This window comes from Macaca fascicularis, chromosome 3, assembly GCF_037993035.2.
Source record: "Macaca fascicularis isolate 582-1 chromosome 3, T2T-MFA8v1.1".
In the NCBI taxonomy this organism is placed as follows: domain Eukaryota; kingdom Metazoa; phylum Chordata; class Mammalia; order Primates; family Cercopithecidae; genus Macaca; species Macaca fascicularis.
In genome coordinates this window covers 190959813-190978339 of record NC_088377.1, presented here as the reverse complement: position 1 = coordinate 190978339, position 18527 = coordinate 190959813, and the positions used below count along the sequence as shown (strand labels likewise).

General features: G+C 50.1%; 1 protein-coding gene, 1 long non-coding RNA gene and 1 other non-coding gene across 27 annotated transcripts in view; 1 reads left to right on the top strand and 2 right to left on the bottom strand.

The window, feature by feature from the left end:
• Positions 1 to 523: 523 nt before the first annotated feature.
• TRNAC-GCA (transfer RNA cysteine (anticodon GCA)) lies at positions 524 to 595 on the bottom strand. The gene has a single exon. It is a non-coding gene; the product is annotated as a tRNA-Cys (tRNA).
• A 3621-nt stretch (positions 596 to 4216) lies between these two features.
• The window catches only part of ZNF783 (zinc finger protein 783), a 52039-nt gene continuing 37728 nt past the window's right edge, over positions 4217 to 18527 (bottom strand). For 18 of the 25 annotated variants that reach the window (XR_012432998.1, XR_012432992.1, XR_012432991.1 and 15 more), the window contains 2 exons: positions 17719 to 17834; positions 13303 to 16548 (listed from right to left, as the gene is read on the bottom strand). Coding sequence is in view for 15 of the 25 variants with exons in the window: in XM_074036270.1 (XP_073892371.1) it covers positions 15481 to 16350 (870 nt within the window). In the remaining 10 variants the exon portion in view is untranslated. Of the gene's footprint in view, positions 4401 to 13302; positions 17835 to 18527 lie in introns of those variants that run through there. The other 7 variants (XR_012433001.1, XM_074036281.1, XM_074036277.1 and 4 more) reach the window with 4 other exon arrangements.
• Positions 8618 to 13779, top strand: LOC141409953 (uncharacterized). Its single transcript, XR_012433003.1, has 3 exons — positions 8618 to 13409; positions 13468 to 13567; positions 13624 to 13779. It is a non-coding gene; the product is annotated as an uncharacterized lncRNA (long non-coding RNA).

The window sequence follows — 18527 nt, the reverse complement described above, 5'->3', positions numbered from 1 at the left end:
ATCTCATGAGAAATCAATCGCTATCACAAGAACAGCAAGGGAAAAATCTGCCCCATGATCACCCCCTACTAGATCCCTACCCCAACATCGGGGATTACAATTCAACAAGAGATTTGGGTGACAATACAGAGCCAAACCATATAAAGAGATTGCAAGGGCTTTGGGACTAGACCTCCAGTGAGGCTAATTGTTGAGAAGGAACAATACTCAATCCAGCTCTGTTCAGCACATCATTATTGCAGTAGTCTAGCATCTCTTCCTGTCTTCTCCTCCAACCCAGATATTGCTGGGCCAAACTAGATTTTTTTTTTTTTTTTTTTTTTCAGATTTCAACCTGACCATATCACTCCCTCTGGTGGACAGTTGTTGATTCTTTTTACCCATTTCTTCATCCATTTCTTCATCTTCTTAACCTTTCCTTGTTTCTCCTTCATCACCTTTTTTGTCTCAAATACTCTCTCCCAAAAGATGCATTCTAGAAGTGAAGAAAACTAAAAGATGCATTCTAGAAGTGAAGAAAACTAGGGGGCACCTGGATTTGAACCAGGGACCTCTTGATCTGCAGTCAAATGCTCTACCACTGAGCTATACCCCCTGTCGCCATTACAATTTCTATTAATATTATTTCAGCTTTGGAATCATGGTGTATTAACATGATGGTAAGTGGCAGAGATTAAATTTCAGCTGATAGAAAATAAAAGATAATATAAATATCAGACAAGAAGCTGACTTCCAGGAACTCAAATGTTCTCAGGACTCTCTCCCTGTAGCTTTATTCTTTGGTTCCCTCTTAAGTTAGCTTTAATGTCTCAAACTCATCTCTCCACGCAGCTGAGACCCTGCCTCCAACATTTGTAGGTTCATAGCTCCACACTTGCCAGAGAGAAAAAGACTTGAGTCTAAAAAATTCTAGAGAAGGCCAGGTGCGGTGGCTCACGCCTGTAATCCCAGCACTTTGGGAGGCCGAGGCAGGCCGATCACGAGGTCAGGAGATCCAGACTATCCTGGCTAACACGGTGAAACCCCGTCTCTACTAAAAATACAAAAAATTAGCCGGGCGTGGTGGCGTCACCTGTACTCCCAGCTACTTGGGAGGCTGAGGCAGGAGAATGGCGTGAACCCGGGAGGTGGAGCTTGCAGTGAGCCGAGATCATGCCACTGCACTCCAGCCTGGGCGACAGAGCGAGACTCTGCCTCAAAAAAAGAAAAAAAAGAAAAAATTTTAGAGAAATTCTAGAGAAGGACTCTGGTTGGTTTGGCTTGAGTTCTGTGCCTATCCATGACCAGCCACTGCCACCAGGGGTTAAGGTACGTGAGTGGTATAACCATTTCAGGAGTAAGGTCTTCTAAGAGTATACCTGCTTACACTCAGAATATAGTCTATAGTACGAGGAGAAAAGTGATTCTCTAAAAGAAGTTAGGAGTAGCCAGGACATGGCCGTGGGGGACCATCACTGCAGCCCTAGGGGTTTCTCAGCATTCTCAGTAGAGTGGAATATATTAAGAAAGACTAGCAACCTACTGCCTCTGCTAAACAGAGCCATGGGAAGCCCTGCACAGCCAGATTCCTTGATGAGTTTCATGCTTTAATTCAACGAGCACTAGTAGGTGCCTCCTGTGTCCCAGATTCTAACAACCACACAATTCCTGGTCTCAGGAGCTAAAAGTTTAGTGGAAATGCCTGTCATGGCAATGCATGATAATAGCTCTTGGAATACAGAGGAGATGGTATAAATTACACACCTGTCCGAAACTAGGGTAATGGCACGTTCCGTATTCAAAATGGTCCTTGCATTCTGAAGGACTTACTTAATAAACAAGGGAGGTGGGAAGGAATTCCATGTGAAAATGGCGGCAAGAGCAATGGATTCAGGTGCAGGCTTGACAAGAAAGTTCGAGGATGGTCATGGCGCAGTGTTGGGTGAGACGATGGGGGAGGATCCTGGAGAGGCATCGAGGCCCAAGGGCTACAGTACAGCAGGACCTCCTTGCAGAATTAATAATCAACATGGGCCCTGAGTGTGACCCCAGTGGAGAAAAGGGCCCATAAGACCTGCTGATGTGTTGGGGCCGCAGCTTAGGGCACTGGACTGTAGGTCAAGAAGTTGGGGTTCAAATCCAGGTGCCTTCTCCCTATTCTGGCTTTTGCACACGAATATCTTCCCATATTTTTCATATTATAGCCCACTTAAGAAACGAACTCTGGTATTCAGGGGTGGTCTTCACTGTGCGTGTTCACCAAGAGACAAGGTCCCTGCTTTGGGTTGAGTGGGTTGCCTAAAAAGATATGTTGAAGCCCTAAACTCTGGTACCTGTGAATGGGACCTTATTTGGAAACAGGGTCTTTGCAGATATAATGAGCTCAAGATGAGGTCATTAGGGTGGGCCCTTATCCAATATCACTGGTGTCCCTGTAAGAAGAGGAAAGGAGACAGACACAAACACAGAAAGAATGTCGTGGGAAGATGGAGGCAGAGACTGGAGCGAATATCTGTAAGCCAAAGCACCAAGGAGCGAGGCCACACCAGAAGCCCGGAGGAGGCAAGGAAGAGCTCTAGCCAGCGTCACCGAGGAAGCAGGCCTGACTTCTGGTCTCCAGAACTGTCCAAGAATAAACTGCTGTTGTTTCAAGCCACCCCATTTGTAATACCCTGTATGGCAGCCCTAGGGAATTAACACAGTCCCCATGCAGAGGGTTCCTTGGTCCCTACATCCAGGGCAGAGACTGCAGAGAAAAGAGTGAAGCTGCCCGACTGGGCCTGATCACCTCCAGGCTGTGAAATTCCAGCTTCTCCAGCCTGGCTGGCCTGCGCAGATGTGGGGGTCCCTGGGATTGCTAGGGCTGCAGCCTCTCTGGCCAGGAAATAAATAGCTTTCCTGGAGACCTTGGCTCCCCAAGGAAGAGGGAGGGCTGAGTAAGGGAAGGGAAGGAAATAGCCCAGATCAGGAGGAAATAAGTGGGCCTCCCTGCACGTGGCGAAGTAGAGAACTGTTAGGAACGCTCGGTGAAGGCTGAGACGCACACACCACACAAAACGCCATTCCTTACTTATGAAGCCAGGAGGCTGGCCCAGACCCTCATAGGTCCTGTTCACCGCCTCTCACCTGCAGAAAGCAAGTGAGGAGGCCACAGTGCTCTGGGAGGGGGGCAGAAAGGGCTGCTCTGCAGCCAGGTGGGAGTCCTTTGGTCCTCTTTCCTGATGGTCCAGCTGGAGCTGTGAGTGTGGCCGCCTCCTTGAGTGCTAACTGAGTCCTCTTTTCTCTTGAACCTGCCTAGGACTCTGCTTTACCATTTGTTAAATGGGGATGTAAAAGCCCTACAGTGGGGCATGGTGGTTCACACCTGTAATTCCAGCAATTTGGGAGGCTGAGGCTGGAGGATTGCTTGAGCTCAGGAGTTTGAAACCAGCCTGGGCAACATGGCAAGACCCCAACTCTACAAAAAAAAATTTTTTAGATTAGCCGAGTGTGGTGGCACGTGCCTACGGTCCCGGCTACTTGGGAGGCTGAGGAGGGAGGATTGCTCGAGCCTGGGAGGTTGAAGCTGCAGGGGCCCATCGTCACACCACTGCAGTCCAGCCTGGGCAACAGAACGAGATCCTATCTCAAAAAGAATAAAACAGAAGGTCCTGCAATTGTGAGGATTAAATGAGAACCTTCTTTTTTTTTTAACTTTTATTTTAGGTTCAGGGGTACATGTGCATGTTTGTTATATGGGTAAATTGCATATCGTGGGCGTTGGATGCGCAGATTATCTTGTCACCAAATAATAAGCATAGTACTCAATAGGTAGTTTTCTGATCCTCACCCCCCTCTCTCCCTCCACCCTCCAGTAGGCCCTGGTATCTGTTGTTCCCTTCTTTGTATCCATGTGAAGATGTTTAGCTACCACTTCTAAGTGAGAACATCCAGTGTTTGGTTTTCTGTTCCTTTGTTAGTTCACTTAGGAGAATGGTCTTCAGCCCCATCCATGGTGCCGCAAAGGACATGATCTCATTCTTTTTTATGGCTGTGTTGTATTCTAGGGTATACGTGTACCGTATTTTCTTTATCCAGTCTAAATGAGAACCTCTGCCGCAGGAATCAGCAAGCCGTGGCCTGTCACAGGGCACAGCCCCACAGGCTAAGAACGGATTTTACCCTTCTCAGTGGTTTGACTAGGGGGATGGGAAATAGGACCTCATGGGACTTGGGGAAAAGTAAATGAGACAATTGGTTTTTGTTGTTTTTTTTTTTTTAATGGCACAGAGTAAGTGTTCAATAAATATTTGCTGTTGCTTTAAAAAAATAGTTTGTGGCATGCAAGAATTATATGAAAATCAAATTTCAGTGTCCATAAATAAAGTTTCCTTGGAATACAGCCGCTCTGGTTCATTTCTTCAATGTCTGTGGCTGCTTTCCTGTTAAAAAGGCAGAGCTGAGTGGTTACAACAGAGACTATTTTGCCTATAGAATAACAAACATGTACAGTCTGGCCCTTTTCAGAACAAGAGTCTGACTCCAGGCTTACAGCCTTAGGGTGGTGCCTGACCCATAGCAAAATTTCATAAACGATGGCTAGTGGTGTTATTGCAGCAGAGAGTAAGCACGGCTCACCGGAGAGCCTAGAGTTCCCTGCCTCCCATTCCCATTTCCCTGACTTTCTGGCCTCATTCACAACAGCTGCAACCCCAGCTCCCTCTCCTCCCCCAGCCTCATTCTCCAAGACCTCCAGGTAAACTCCTTTAAGATGCTAAAAACTACAAAGTCTGATAGCGCACTAGGGATTCAGGGTGTGTGGGGAACAGACAGGTTTTTGCGTTGTTGGTAGGAGTGTACACTGATACACCTCTAAGGAGGCATCTGGCAAGAACTCTTGAAATGCTAAAAGCACATAACTTTGACCCAGGAATTACGCTTCTAGAAACTAAGAGGTCTATGAACACAATTGTGAAATGATGCCTGTGCAAGGTAATTCCATAGCCACATCATTGTTAATTATAAAACATTAGAAGCAACCTAATTGTCCATCATCTGGGGACTATTAAATAAATTATATACAGCTGTACAACTGAATGCTAGGCACGCTTACAAATGGAGATGCTCTTTATCCACTGATATGGAAAGATTGCCAAGAAGAAACAGAAAAGCGAGCAAGGACAATGTGTTTCTGCATAGCCTGCTACTGTTCGTAGACGAGAAGAAAAGGAGAGATGACATATTTGCATTTATGGCATGAAAAAGCTCTAGAAAGATGTATAAGAAACTGGGAACATCAGTTGCTTGCAAGGAGGGGACATGGGTGGCTGGGGACAGGAGTGAGAGAAGATACCATTGTTTCTGTGCCACTGGAATTTTGAACCATGTAAATATATTATTGCGTCAATATTTTCTTAACTTTCTAAAATGGAAGAGAGTGTAACTAGAACAAAACCTCGCCGGAGCCTTCTCCTCTGCCCCTTTCCCATCGGGCCTCTATGTTCTCACACAAACATGTACCTTTTTTCCTAACAAAAAGTATATATAAAAGTTATTAAAACATCCACAATATTTTTTAAAAATACTAGGAGTGGCCAGACACGGTGGCTCATGCCTGTAATCCCAGCACTTTGGGAGGCCAAGGCGGGCGGATCACCTGAGGTCAGGAGTTCAAGACCAGCCTGGCCAACATGGTGAACCTCTGTCTCTACAAAAATATAAAAATTAGCCGGGCATGATGGCAGGTGCCTGTAATCCTAGCAACTCGGGAGGCTGAGGTGGGAGAATCACTTGAACCCAGGAGGCGGAGTTAGCAGTGAGCCAAGATGGCACCACCGCACTCCAGCCTGAGTGACAGAGTGAGACTTTGTCACAAAAAAAAAAAGGAGTAATATGATTCCCAAACCCAGTTGTCTGTATATTATAAAAAAATACAAATTAAAAAGGACACATGCTTGCGATGTCCAGGCACCCTAAGTTAAATTTCCCGAAACACTGGCTCTAGCATGAGTGTAGGGATTTGTTTCTCACAGGCATCCCGCTGGTCTGAGCCTTGGGGACCCGTGCCTTACTTGCCTTGTAGCCCCATCACCTAACACATAGCACATGACTTGGGTTCAGTAAATATTTCTGGAATGATAAAGGCCAATCCAAGCCCCTGGAGGGATGCCTTCTCCAGCCAGCAAACAGAGTTAACACCTCCTGGGGCCCACAGCCTTCAGGAAACCCCCAGGAGCACCCACAGAGAGAAGAATCCTGTGGGGTGGTGCCGGCAGCCTCCACCCAGCCCAAAGGAAGCTGCAGCTGGTTCACCCTGTCCTATGAGCTGTTCACTCTCCATACCATCAGCAATTGACCCACCATGAATCCATTCAGGCTGCCATAACAAGATGCTACAGACTGGGTGGCTTCAACAACAGACTGATTTTCTCACAGTCCTGGAGGCTGGAGGCCCAAGATCAAGGTGTCGGTGGTGCTGGTTTCTCCTGAGGCCTGTCTGTGGCGTTCAGGTGGTCACCTTCTCGCTGTGTCCTCAAACGCCTTTCCTTTATGTGTGCCCATCCTGGTGTCTCTTCCCCTTCTCATAAGGATGCCAGTCCTCTTAGATGGGGACCCCACCCTAACAGCTTCTTTTTAGCTTCATCACCTCTCTAAAGACCTCATCTTCAAATACGGTTACATGATGAGGTACTGAGGTTTGGGACCTCAACGTATAAATTTGTGGGGGAGGCAGGGCGGTGGCTCACACCTGTAATCCCAGCACTTTGGGAGGCTGAGACGGGGCAGATCACTTGAGGTCAGGAGTGCGAGACCAGCCTGGCCAACACAGTGAAACCCCATCTCTACTAAAATTGCAAAAATTAGCTGGGCATGGTGGCACCCACCTGTAGTCTCAGCTACTGGGGAGGCTGAGGCAGGAGAATCACTTCAGCTCAGGAGGCAGAGGTTGCGGTGAGTCGAGATTGTGCCGTTGTACTCCAGCCTGGGCAACAGAGCAAGACTCCATCTCAAAAAAAAAAAAAAAAAGTGGGGGGAGGGGGAAATAATTCAACCCATAACACACACAGCATGAATCTGCTCATGCTGTCACCTTCCAGAAACTTTTCTTGGTTAGTGTTACAGACTGAATGTGTCCTCCAAAATTCATATGGTGAAGCCCTAATCCCCAAGGTGATGGTGTTTGAAGGTGGGGCTTTTGGGAGGTAATCAGGTGTAGATGAGGTCATGAGGGTGGGGCCCCAAGGTGGGATTAGTGCCCTTACATGAAGAGAGACCACATCTCCACATCTCTCTCTCTCTCTCTCTCTCTCTCTCCTTTTCTCTTGCTCTCTCCCCCTCTCTCCCCAACATGTTGAGGATGTCTGCCAGTCAGAAGGAAAGCCCTGAGGAGAGCCAGGAAGGAACCTGCCCACATCTTGATCTTGGACTTGCAGCCTCCAGAACTGTGAGAAATAAATTTCTGTTATTCAAGCCGCCCAGTCCATGGTATTTTGTTTTAGCAGCCCAGGCTGACCAATACCATCAACACAGTACTTTTTGTTGTTGTTTTGTTTTTGTTTCTGCTTGTTTGTTATCTAGCACTAACATTTTAAGATGACAAGTCTGGTAAAATGGGATTTTCCACATTTTCAATCCTCTCCAACCCTTTTCAAAAGCAGTTTTGGCAATGTTGTATTTATTATATTGACTCGGTCGTGCTGCTTCTGGGAATCTATTTTAAAGAAATAAACACCCAGGAAAAATAATAAACCTAAGAAGATTAGCACTGTATTATTTTTAATTTAAAATTAGAAAAAACACTCTAAATGTCTAGTAGTAGGGGAACGGTGCACAGCATTCACTTAGTGGAATGTTATGCTGCCATTTGAAGAGATCATGTAACGTTTATGAAGCATCTCCTCTGTGCCAGGCTCGGTGCTAAACGGGATAGACACAGAGATGAAGAACACGGTGCTTGCTTTCAAAGAATTGACATTTTAGTAGAAAGAGACACAAGGCCGGGTGCAGTGGCTCACACCTGTAATCCCAGCACTTCGGGAGGCCAAGGCGGGTGTATCATGAGGTCAGGAGATCAAGACCATCCTGTCTAACATGGTGAAACCCCGTCTCTACAAAAAAAAAAGAAAATAATTAGCCGGGCGTGGTGTCAGGCGCCTGTGGTCCCAGCTACTTGGGATGCTGAGGTAGGAGAATGGCATGAACCCGGGAGGCGGAGCTTGCAGTGAGCAGAAATCGTGCCACTGCACTCCAGCCTGGGCGACAAAGCGAGACTCCATCAAAAAAGAAAAGAGAAGAGAAGAGAACACAAAACACTCATTCCATAATTCAAATATTTAGTAAGCACTATGTGCCAGGCATTCATTATTCTAGGTACTGGGCATACAGCAGGAACAAAACAAAATCCCCATACTCACAGAGTAGATAATAATCAAACAGTCAGGGCACAGTGGCTCACGCCTGTAATCCCAGCACTTTGGGAGGCCGAGGCAGGCCGAGGATCATATGAGTCCAGGAGTTCAAGACCAGCCTGGGCAACATGAGGGACCCCATCTCTACAAAAAATTTAAAAATTAGTCAGGCATGGTGGCATGTGCCTGTAGTCACAGCTACTTGACAGCTGGGGTGGGAGGACTGCTTGAGCCCAGGAGGTCGAGGCTGCAGTGAGCTGTGTTTGTACTACTGCACTCCAGGCTGGTGGCAGAGGGAGACCCAGTGTCAAAAAATAAATAATTTTTTTAAAAATATAATAATCAAATAATTAATGTCAGATGCAAATCTGTGCTGTGAAGACACATAAGGCAGAGTTGGGGGAAGAGAAAGGGTCCCAGCAGCAGGGGGGTGCTATTTTAGATGGAGCATTCAGGGGTGACATCTGCAAGAGATTTGAAGAGAGCGGGGAGCGAGCCGTGTGGATGTCTGAAGGGAAGGGCTCTCAGGCAGAGGACCAGCGACAGCAGAGGCCTGGAAGCATGGCCAGCATGGCCAGGTAGAAGGATGGGCCCTTTGCCCTGGCCATGAGGGAGGCCCCCAGTGGGCAGTGCAGACTGCAGGTAGCCAGGGCAAGGCCTGGCTGTGGAGCACGATGTTCGAGGCAGGGTGGTAGCAGAGGAGGTGGCAGAGGTGGGTGGCTGAGGACTTTGGACGGGATTCACGCCTTTGGGAGTCCCTGAAGATACTTATTCTTTGAGACCCAGCACAAGCGTCATGCTCCTTTGAGCACATCCCTGATTCTCTTGACAGCCAGTCTCCGCCTGCCCCGGGTTCCCACATCAGCATGTAGTCTATTTCATTATTGCTGCTTTGTATTGGATTTGAGCCATTCAAGCCCTTCACACATCTAACACATGCACAATCACACACATCTCAGAGCATGGACTCTCACTGCAGATCCCACGGATTTGATATTTCTAATATACAGGACTTAGCATGGAAAATGCTACTGAATACATGAGTTATTGAATCCATAAACTCACATCCCCCAACTGCACTGTGATTTCATAGTAAAAGAGCAGGACTCCGTCTGGAACTGCTGCTCTATTCAGCAGTACCTGGAACAGGCGATACTAACACCTCCCAAGCACCACTTAGATCAGGAGCGCTTCATGGGCATGAACCTGTGCAGTGGCACAGATCCCCGTGCTTAGAAAGACCCGAGTTTGCTATCATGCTCTGCTGTCGCCATCAGGAAACTCATAATCTTACCTTTGAACTTGTGTTTTACAGGTGAAATCCAACAGGACAATGAGCATGTCAGGAGCAGAGATGAGCACAGCATGTTCCTTGCAGCTCAATTTGCATATAGAGTGCTTGTGGTGCCCCGTTGCATAGAATTCCGGAGGCCCACAATGCATGGAGTCCAGCAAGACCCAGTGGGATAGATATAAGGTAAGCACATTCCATCTATGACTGAGAAAGTAGGGTGCTGACAGCCCAAGGGGTCCTACTTTCCTTTGGGACCAGAACTTGGTTCAAATACAGAAAGAATACCATGGTGTATTAGTCCATTTTCATGCTGCTGCTAAAGGCATACCCAAGACTGGGCAATTTACAAAAGACAGAGGTTTAATGGACTTACAGTTCCATATGGCTGGGGAGGCCTCACAATCATGGCAGAAAGCAAGAAGAAGCAAGTCACATCTTACATGGATTGCAGCAGGCAAAGAGAGAGCTTGTGCAGGGAAACTCCAGTTTTTAAAACCATCAGATCCAGATCTCATGAGACTTATTCACTGTCACTAGAACAGCACGGGAAAGACCACCCCCATGATTCAATTACGTCTCACCAGGTTCCTCCCAAAACACATGGGAATTGTGGGAATTACAATTCAAGATTGGGTGGGGACACAGCCAAACCATATCACATGGTGTTCTGAGAAACACAAGCAACCAAAGAAATGTATCAGACACTTTCTTCCCCATGCTACTCGTATTATCATACATGTGCTAGCCAATCACTTACTCTGAAAATGTTGGGCTAGAAGGAAGAAGAGAGGGCAGCCCATGGCTCCTTTTCCCTCAGTCCTTCGCTCCTGGTTATACTGAAGATAGAGAGTGTTGGTAGAACAGGCACGGAGCAGGAAGTAAAATGAAAACAATGAAGTTAGTTTTGGGCAGTATCCACGGTTCTTGTAAGAATGAAATGCATATGCATGTGTGAACTCCAAATATTGTTTACTTGTGTGGAATCATGTGATTCCAGTGGTTCTGCATCCCAGTAAATGTTCTTCTATTTGCATTTAAAACTATCATTTCATAATACAAAGATTAATGGTACATACACTCATAATGTTTTCAGTTATCGTGTTACGTTAACAATTAATGTTTTAACTTTACTCAGAATGACATTAAAGAGCAAACAAAAAACACCATGACAGGTCAAAAGAGAGTGTGTGGAAGAAAGGAGACGCTTGGTATTCTAGTACCCTCCATGGTAGTTTCTTTCTGCCTTTGAATGAGAGGCCCCACAGTTTGATTTTGCACTGGGCCCTGCAAATTACACAGCTGCCCAGAGTCGGCTCGAAGCTGCAGTCGCCAATGCCTGGTGTAGGGCAATGATAAAGATGAGGATGGTGAGGGGTCTGGCTTCCATTCACAACATGAACATGAACACTTTGCATAAATGAAACAGCAGGCTCAGGACGCCAACCGCCGACTGAGACAAACTGAATACCAGAAGGTCATTAAAGGCGCTTTGAAAGAGGCTCTCACATCCTCTAGCCATGGGGCAGTCTGCGTAGAAGGCTGGAAGAAGACAAGGGATAGCAATGGGCTGCCCAGGTCAGAGTCAGAGTCCACATGGGACAGTGGGACATGGGGTCCAGGATGGGGAGATTTGGATAGACAAGCCTGAGAAATGGGGACCCCACCTCCACCCAATCTCCCTGCATTTTCCAGATGGTAAAGCAGGGCTGAGGGCGGAAAAGCGATTCTGTTTTCTCCTTACTCGCGCCAGGAGAAAATGGAACAGCTGCCTCTCATCTGGAGAACAAGTAATAGCCTCTTCTGGAGCAGGGCCCAGCCTCACCCTCCTCCTCAAAGCTGTGCCTCCACTGCCCCATTCATCCCAGCCCAGCGGGGAAGCACAGTCTCCACCCCAGGAGTGTCCTGGGGCCACTGAAACAAAGCACCACACCCTGCGGGCTTAAAACAATGGAAATGTATTCCCTGGCACTTCCAGAGGCTGCAGGTGTGGTATCAAGGTGCCAGGAACGCCGTGCTCCCTCTGAAGGCTCCAAGGGAGAACCTGTTTCACATCCCTCTCCTCGCTTCTAGTGTCGCCGGCAGCCACCCTTCCTTGACCGCAGACCCGTCCCTCCAAACTCACTCCACCATCACATGATGTCCTTCCGCATCTGTGCCCTTCACATGGCATTCTCCTCTTACATGGATACCAGCCATACTGGATTAAGGGCCCATCCTACTCCAGTGTGACCTCATCTTAACTCACATCTTAATTATATCTGCAAAACCCCTATTTCCAACCTAGGTCACACTTACAGGTACTGAAAATGAGGACTTGAGCATATCTTTGGGAGGAAACAACTGAAACCACAACCCTGAGCCAGCTACCCTCAGAGCAGCGTGGGGCTCTGGATCGTCAGGGACAGGATGGATATGAGCTGGAGAGGGTGCTGGTGTGGACGCCTTCCCCCAGGACTCTGGACTGTGCTCTAGGAAGGAGACCCGGAACAGGTCCTAATCAATAAATTTGCTACATGAGACCAGAGGACCTAAAGGACCAGAGGCTCCTCCCTGCAATAGGTGCCTCACCTTACTAAGGTGAGGGAGGCTCAGGTGTCTCAGGGTGATTTGTCTGTAGCTGGGGTTGACAATGGGAGCTGCTATCACAAAACTGAGCTCTCTGGTACCAACAGAAGTGATGGGATTCCAAATTCAAGAGCTGTCTAGGATATGATGTATTGGTAGCCCATCTTGATAGGACCCAATGCTGTTCTTGGTTCATTTTTACACTTCTAGGACCTTTGTTAAAAATGAATCATTGGCCAGGCATGGTGGCTCACGCCTGTAATCCCAACACTTTGGGAGGCCAAGGCAAGCGGATCACAAGGTCAGGAGTTCAAGTGAAACACGTCTCTACTAAAAATACAAAAGTTAGCTGGATGTGGTGGCATGTGCCTGTAATCCCAGCTACTCAGGAGGCTGAGGCGGAATTGTTTGAACCCGGGAGATGGAAGTTGCAGTGAACTGAGACCACTCCACAGCACTCTAGCCTGGGTGACAAAGCAAGACTCCATCTCAGGACCAAAAAAAAAAAAAAGAATCATTTGGCTGGGCACAGTGGCTCACTCCTATAATCCCAGCACATTGGGAGGATGAGGTGGGCAAATTGCCTGAGCCCAGGAGTTCAAGACCAGCTTGGGCAACATGGTGAAACTGAGTCTCTACCAAAAAAAAAAAAAAAATTAGCCCAGCATGGTGGTGTGCACCTGTAGTCCCAGCTACTCGAGAGGCTGAAGTGGGAGGATCACCTGAGCCCTGGGAGGTCAAGGGTAAAGTGAGTCGTGACTGTGCCACTCCACTCCTTGTCTCAACAAAGAAATGAATCACTTGATCTGACATTGTCAAGAATAGTAACAGTGGCTCACACATCACCACCTAGCTAGTTGTCATCCCGCATTGAGAAGAGTCATGGTGAAATTGACACATTTTTTCCCTTGCTTAGTGAAGTAGAAAATAAGAGTGTGTCTTACAATCAATAGATCTTAGATTCAATTAAATACTGGAAATGTATTAACAACTATTATTGAAGGCAGGAAATGGTAAAGATGTGTTGTTAAAATTTGCATTATCAGATCAATGACATTAAAATTGAGAATTGCATCACTTATGAAAACATTTTTATTCATTCATTCCACAAACATAGGGGCTTTCCATGTGCAGGGCACAGTGCTGGACACTGAGGCGTCTGCCCTCCAGGCGTTGACACTGAGGTCTGTGCCCTCCAGGCGTTGACACTGAGGCCTGTGCCCTCCAGGCGTTGACACTGAGGCCTGTGCCCTCCAGGTGTTGACATAGGCCTGTGCCCTCCAGGTGTTGACACTGAGGCCTGTGCCCTCCAGGCGTTGACACTGAGGCCTGTGCCCTCCAGGCGTTGACACTGAGGCCTGTGCCCTCCAGGCGTTGACATAGGCCTGTGCCCTCCAGGCGTTGACATAGGCCTGTGCCCTCCAGGCGTTGACATAGGCCTGTGCCCTCCGGGCGATGATACTGAGGCCTCTGCCCTCCAGTGCCCATCCAGGCCTTGGTCCTCCAAGCCCACCTGGACTCTGCCTTTCTTTGGGACATTGTCCTGGACTTCAGTCCATCCAGTACTTCTTTTCAGAGCTTCAGAATGGAAGCACAGGTGAAAATCACTGTATTTCACCCCTGATCATGGGAACCTAGAGTGGAATATCATTACTGCATCACAAACAAGATCACAGACAGGATAAGAAGGGGGAGAGAGGAAATTTACAATTCCTCATACATGGTTCCTTATTTACAGAGGTTGTAAGTGATTATGTAAATCACAGAGCTTCCAATAAAAACCAACTCAAGCTACAAACATGAAAGTCCAAGGCCAGTGCCAGAGCCACCTCACTTGCCCGAGTGCTGCTCTCCAGGGCTTGCTACCATCTGCTCGTGTGTCCCTTAAAGCGAGGGCAATGACAGAGACAGCACCGGCCTCTAGTCCTAGGAAGCACACATGCATTCATGTCAAGCACTGGGGGTTTAGTGGGGAGGAGGAGGGGGACACGGGATTATCTGACAGCTGAGGATCTAGAGAATCCTGGCAGAGTCTGGGTCACAGCTAGAGCCCAGTTGTGGCTGAGATCTCCAGTAGCTGAGGGGGAACTAATGTATCAAAATGGGAGGGTCCCAAACTGGCGGGCCACCATAAGGGCCTGCCTGAAAAGCCCTAGTGATTGGCCTAAATCTTCAGATGGTAGTGGGGTCACCAGGATCTCAGGAGGGCTTCTCAGCTGCTGGCAGCCCACGTCCAGGTTTCCTACTTCCCTTCTGCTCAACCTTTAGGTGCTTCTGCAACATTTACTGCAGCCCTTGCTGCCTGCTGGTGTGTGTGTGTCCTCTGCCAGGTGCCACCATTGACGTCAGATACCCCTCCCAGCCCCACAGCTAGGAACCAGGCCTCAGTCTTCTTTGTATCCCAGTGACTGGCACAGGTTGGATCCTCAGAAAGCCCCCTTTGCCTGCCTGCTCCAACAACGGCTTGAAGGCAAATACTACACCAACTGGACAGTGCCCTGTAAGAGCCAAGATGGCTGGTCCTGAGCACTGGGCCACAGCCAGCCCAGGCCCTTCTGGGACACATGTCCCACAAAGCTGCCTTTCCCAGCTCCTGACTTCGTGATCCGCCTGTCTCGGCCTCCCAAAGTGCTGGGATTACAGGCTTGAGCCACCGTGCCCGGCCGGGGCAGAAGTCAGTGAAAGTTTCCATGAAACATTTTACAACTCACCAAGGCTATTGCATTCACATCTGAGGGATGCTTGGGCTCAGCCTATTAAACAGGAGGCTGGGCCTGGCCTGGACTCCGTCCAAGGCCTCCTGCCACCACTGCCCACCCTAGGAAGCACTTTAGAATCTTCACAGTCAGTATCCAGGAAACCAACGGCTATGGCTAAGGGTGAATACCTTGGATGTCCCTTCAAAGCACTGAGTAATCACATCTCCTAACTGGAACCTTTGTCTCTGAAAATCACTCCCCTAATAGAACAAGGCAAAGCCGGCCACTCCTGCCCACCCCATCTCCCAGCCCAGGTCTTCCCCTCAGTGAGGCTCAGGTGTTTGGGACTGGCCTCTATCGCGGCCACATCCCTGCCTCCCTGCATGCCTCCCTGCGATGAGAAGCCCCGTGGGCAATCGCAGTGCCTGGGAGAACAGCCCTCCCTTGGGAAGCCATGACCATGGCCAGAATACTTCGACCTGGTCAAGAAGTGACCCCCAGGAGAGGCCGCTTGGATTTAAGGGGCACCAACTGCCCCTGTGCCCTCAGAGCCCCTTTAGGGAGCTCTCTGGGTGCTACCCACATTCTCCATCTTCACACGAGAAAAAGAACTGTCCAAGGGACTCCCCGCAAGACCTTCCTGATCACCACTGCTCCGCTGCCTGTCCCCAGGGCACCTCCTGAGGCTCAGCTCTGTACCGGTGCCCTCAAATCTGAATGCGGCAGAAGGATCACCAGTGGCGCTCCCCCGCACTGCATCCCTGAGGCCCGTGGGCGGCTCGTCGATCGGGGAGTCCCTCTCACAAACCAGGCAAGGTGGAGAAACATGACCAGCATGGCTGTCCTGGTGACACATGAGCCAGGAGGGACAGGTAAAGCTCTCGCCACACCGGCTGCAAGGATAGCGCTTCTCCTGCGAGTGGCCGCACAGATGGCGCAGGAAGCCGGGCTTCTGCGCAAATCGCCTGCCGCACTGGGCGCACTGGAAGGCGCGCTCGCCCGAGTGCACCCTCTGGTGCACGGTCAGGTTGGCCAGACGCGTGAAGCGCTTGTCGCACTGCGCACACTGGAAGGGCTTCTCGCTGATGTGTGTGTGCCGGTGCTCCAGCAGCGTGGACAGGCCGCCGGCCGCCAAAGACCTTGGCACACTCGGCGCACTCGTAGGGCTTCTCCCCGATGTGCGTGCGGTAGTGGGTGCGAGCGTCGACTGGTGGACAAAGGTCTTACTGCATCTGGCGCCGGTGTAGGTGCGCTGGGCCACATGCGCCTGGCGGTGGCTGGCGGGGGTGGCCCAGTGCGCGAAGCTCTTGGGACACTGAGCACTAGCGAAAGGCCGTGGGGCATGATGCGCGCACTCCTGCTGTGGGCTGAGCTCCTTCCAGCCGAAGCTCTGGCCCCGCTGGGCGCAAGGTGGGCACTGCTCCATGCCCCTAGCAGCTGGCTCAGCCTGGCTTGGAGGGCCTGGAGGGAGGAAGGCCACCTCTCGCTCCCTGGGGTCAGGAAGCAGACCCCCACAGGTGCTTCCCCGAGAGCCCTCCTTGCCAGGCCCCCCTCCAGCAGCCCAGGCTGGCTTGTGTCCCTCGGACCCTCCCTCCAGACTCCTCTTTGCGGCTCAGACAGGTCTCTGCAGGGAAGGGACACAGAAGGGTACAGCGAGTGAGGCCTCCCTGCCACAGACTCTGCAGCCAGGCCACCCGCCCTTGGCTCTCCTGGAGTCTGAAGCCCGGGGCTCCAGCATCACTAAAGGCCCTGCTCTGGCCTAGCCTCCTTCAGCTCCCATTGTCCTCTGCCGGGTTCCACCCTGTGCTGTTCCACCTAAGGCTACCCCGTTCATCCACCTCTGAGCCTCGGCCCGAGGGTCCTCTCCACCCAGAACACCTCTGGCCTCCTCTTTGCCTCTCACCCAGGCTCTAAGCCCCTCTCAAGTCCCACCTCCCTCTCACCGAGCCTCCCAAGACCAGTGTGGTGACATTTTCCCCAGCAGCACCTTCATCCGGGCCGCCTGTGGCCACCAAGACACCCTTTTTACTACAGTTGAAAGAACACCTTCAGCTATTTGCACATCGTAAGCATAGGTGCTTTTAGAATACTGGCCATCGGCCGGGCATGGTGGCTCAAGCCTGTAATCCCAGCACTTTGGGAGGCCGAGACAGGCGGATCACGAAGTCAGGAGATCGAGACCATCCTGGCGAACACGGTGAAACCCCGTCTCTACTAAAAAATACAGGTGGCGGGCGCCTGTAGTCCCAGCTACTCGGGAGGCTGAGGCAGGAGAATGGCGTGAACCCGCGAGGTGGAGCTTGCAGTGAGCTGAGATCTGGCCACTGTACTCCAGCCTGGGAGACAGAGCAAGACTCCGTGTCAAAAAAAAAAAAAAGAATACTGGCCGTCTTTTGGATCAGATCCTGAAAGGGCTCTCTGGCTGTAGACACAACGGTGCCCCATCCCACTGCGTACTGTGTGTTCATCTTCTCTCTCCTGAGTGATCTGTGTCTCACACATTAATGAGCCCCTGCGGCGCCCAGCACCATGCTGCCTACAGACGAGTTCATGAAATGAACAGGAAACAGGTTCAGGAATAAAAGAACGATTTCATACAACTGCATGGGAGGACACCACGCAGCAAGCACACAAGATTCTGCAGAGACACAGCCAAGGCTGCGCACTGCCTTCCCTCAGGAGCCTGGCGCAGGAGGAGGCCCTGCTAGAGGCGCTGGGAGGCCCCCCGGGGAACGCCATGTCTCCTAAGGCCCAGGGATACAGGCCTGGGGAGACACAGCCCAGCACGCCTTACCTGAGCACAGGTGTGCCACAGTGGTCTCCTGTGGGCCCTGCTGGCTCCTCCCACTTGCTCCTGCCTCTTGCTTGATCCAGGCCGGAACTCCTGGGGTGTTTCCAGCTGGCCTGCGTCTAAGGAAAAGAGGAAGAGGCCCTGAGGGCAGCAGGTATCACGGGGCATCTTTCCTCTCACAGCCTCTGTTGGGACCACGACCCCAAAGAGACTCCCAACAGAACTGTAGGTACCAGCAAAGGCACAGCACATCCTGGGGACGTGTGACATGGCAGCGAGGGGAGCTTGGCCTGTGAATGATGGGCTGTGAGCTGTGACGGGGATGACCAGCCATCTTCCAATGCTATCCACCCCGCTTCAACACTAACAGAGCACTTGGTGTCTTGCTGGGCATGTGGCCACCTAGACTCCAGACTTGTTGCCAGGCCTCCCTATAAGGAGATGTGCCCTGTGGCTGGTCTAGCTAACGGATGTGAGGGCGCTGCCTCCTCCAGCTATGGGATCTTTGACACTGGATTCCACCTCTCTCTGCCTCCGTTTCTTCATCTATGATATGAGGAAACTGAGAGTTGGAATAAGCTTAAATGGGTCAATGTTTATAAAGTAAACATTGCACAGTAAGTACTAAATGTACAAGAAACCAAAGTGGGCCGGGCACGGTGGCTCAAGCCTGTAATCCCAGCACTTTGGGAGGCCGAGACGGGCGGATCATAAGGTCAGGAGATCGAGACCATCCTGGCTAACACGGTGAAACCCCGTCTCTACTAAAAAATACAAAAACCTAGCCGGGCGAGGTGGCGGGCGTCTGTAGT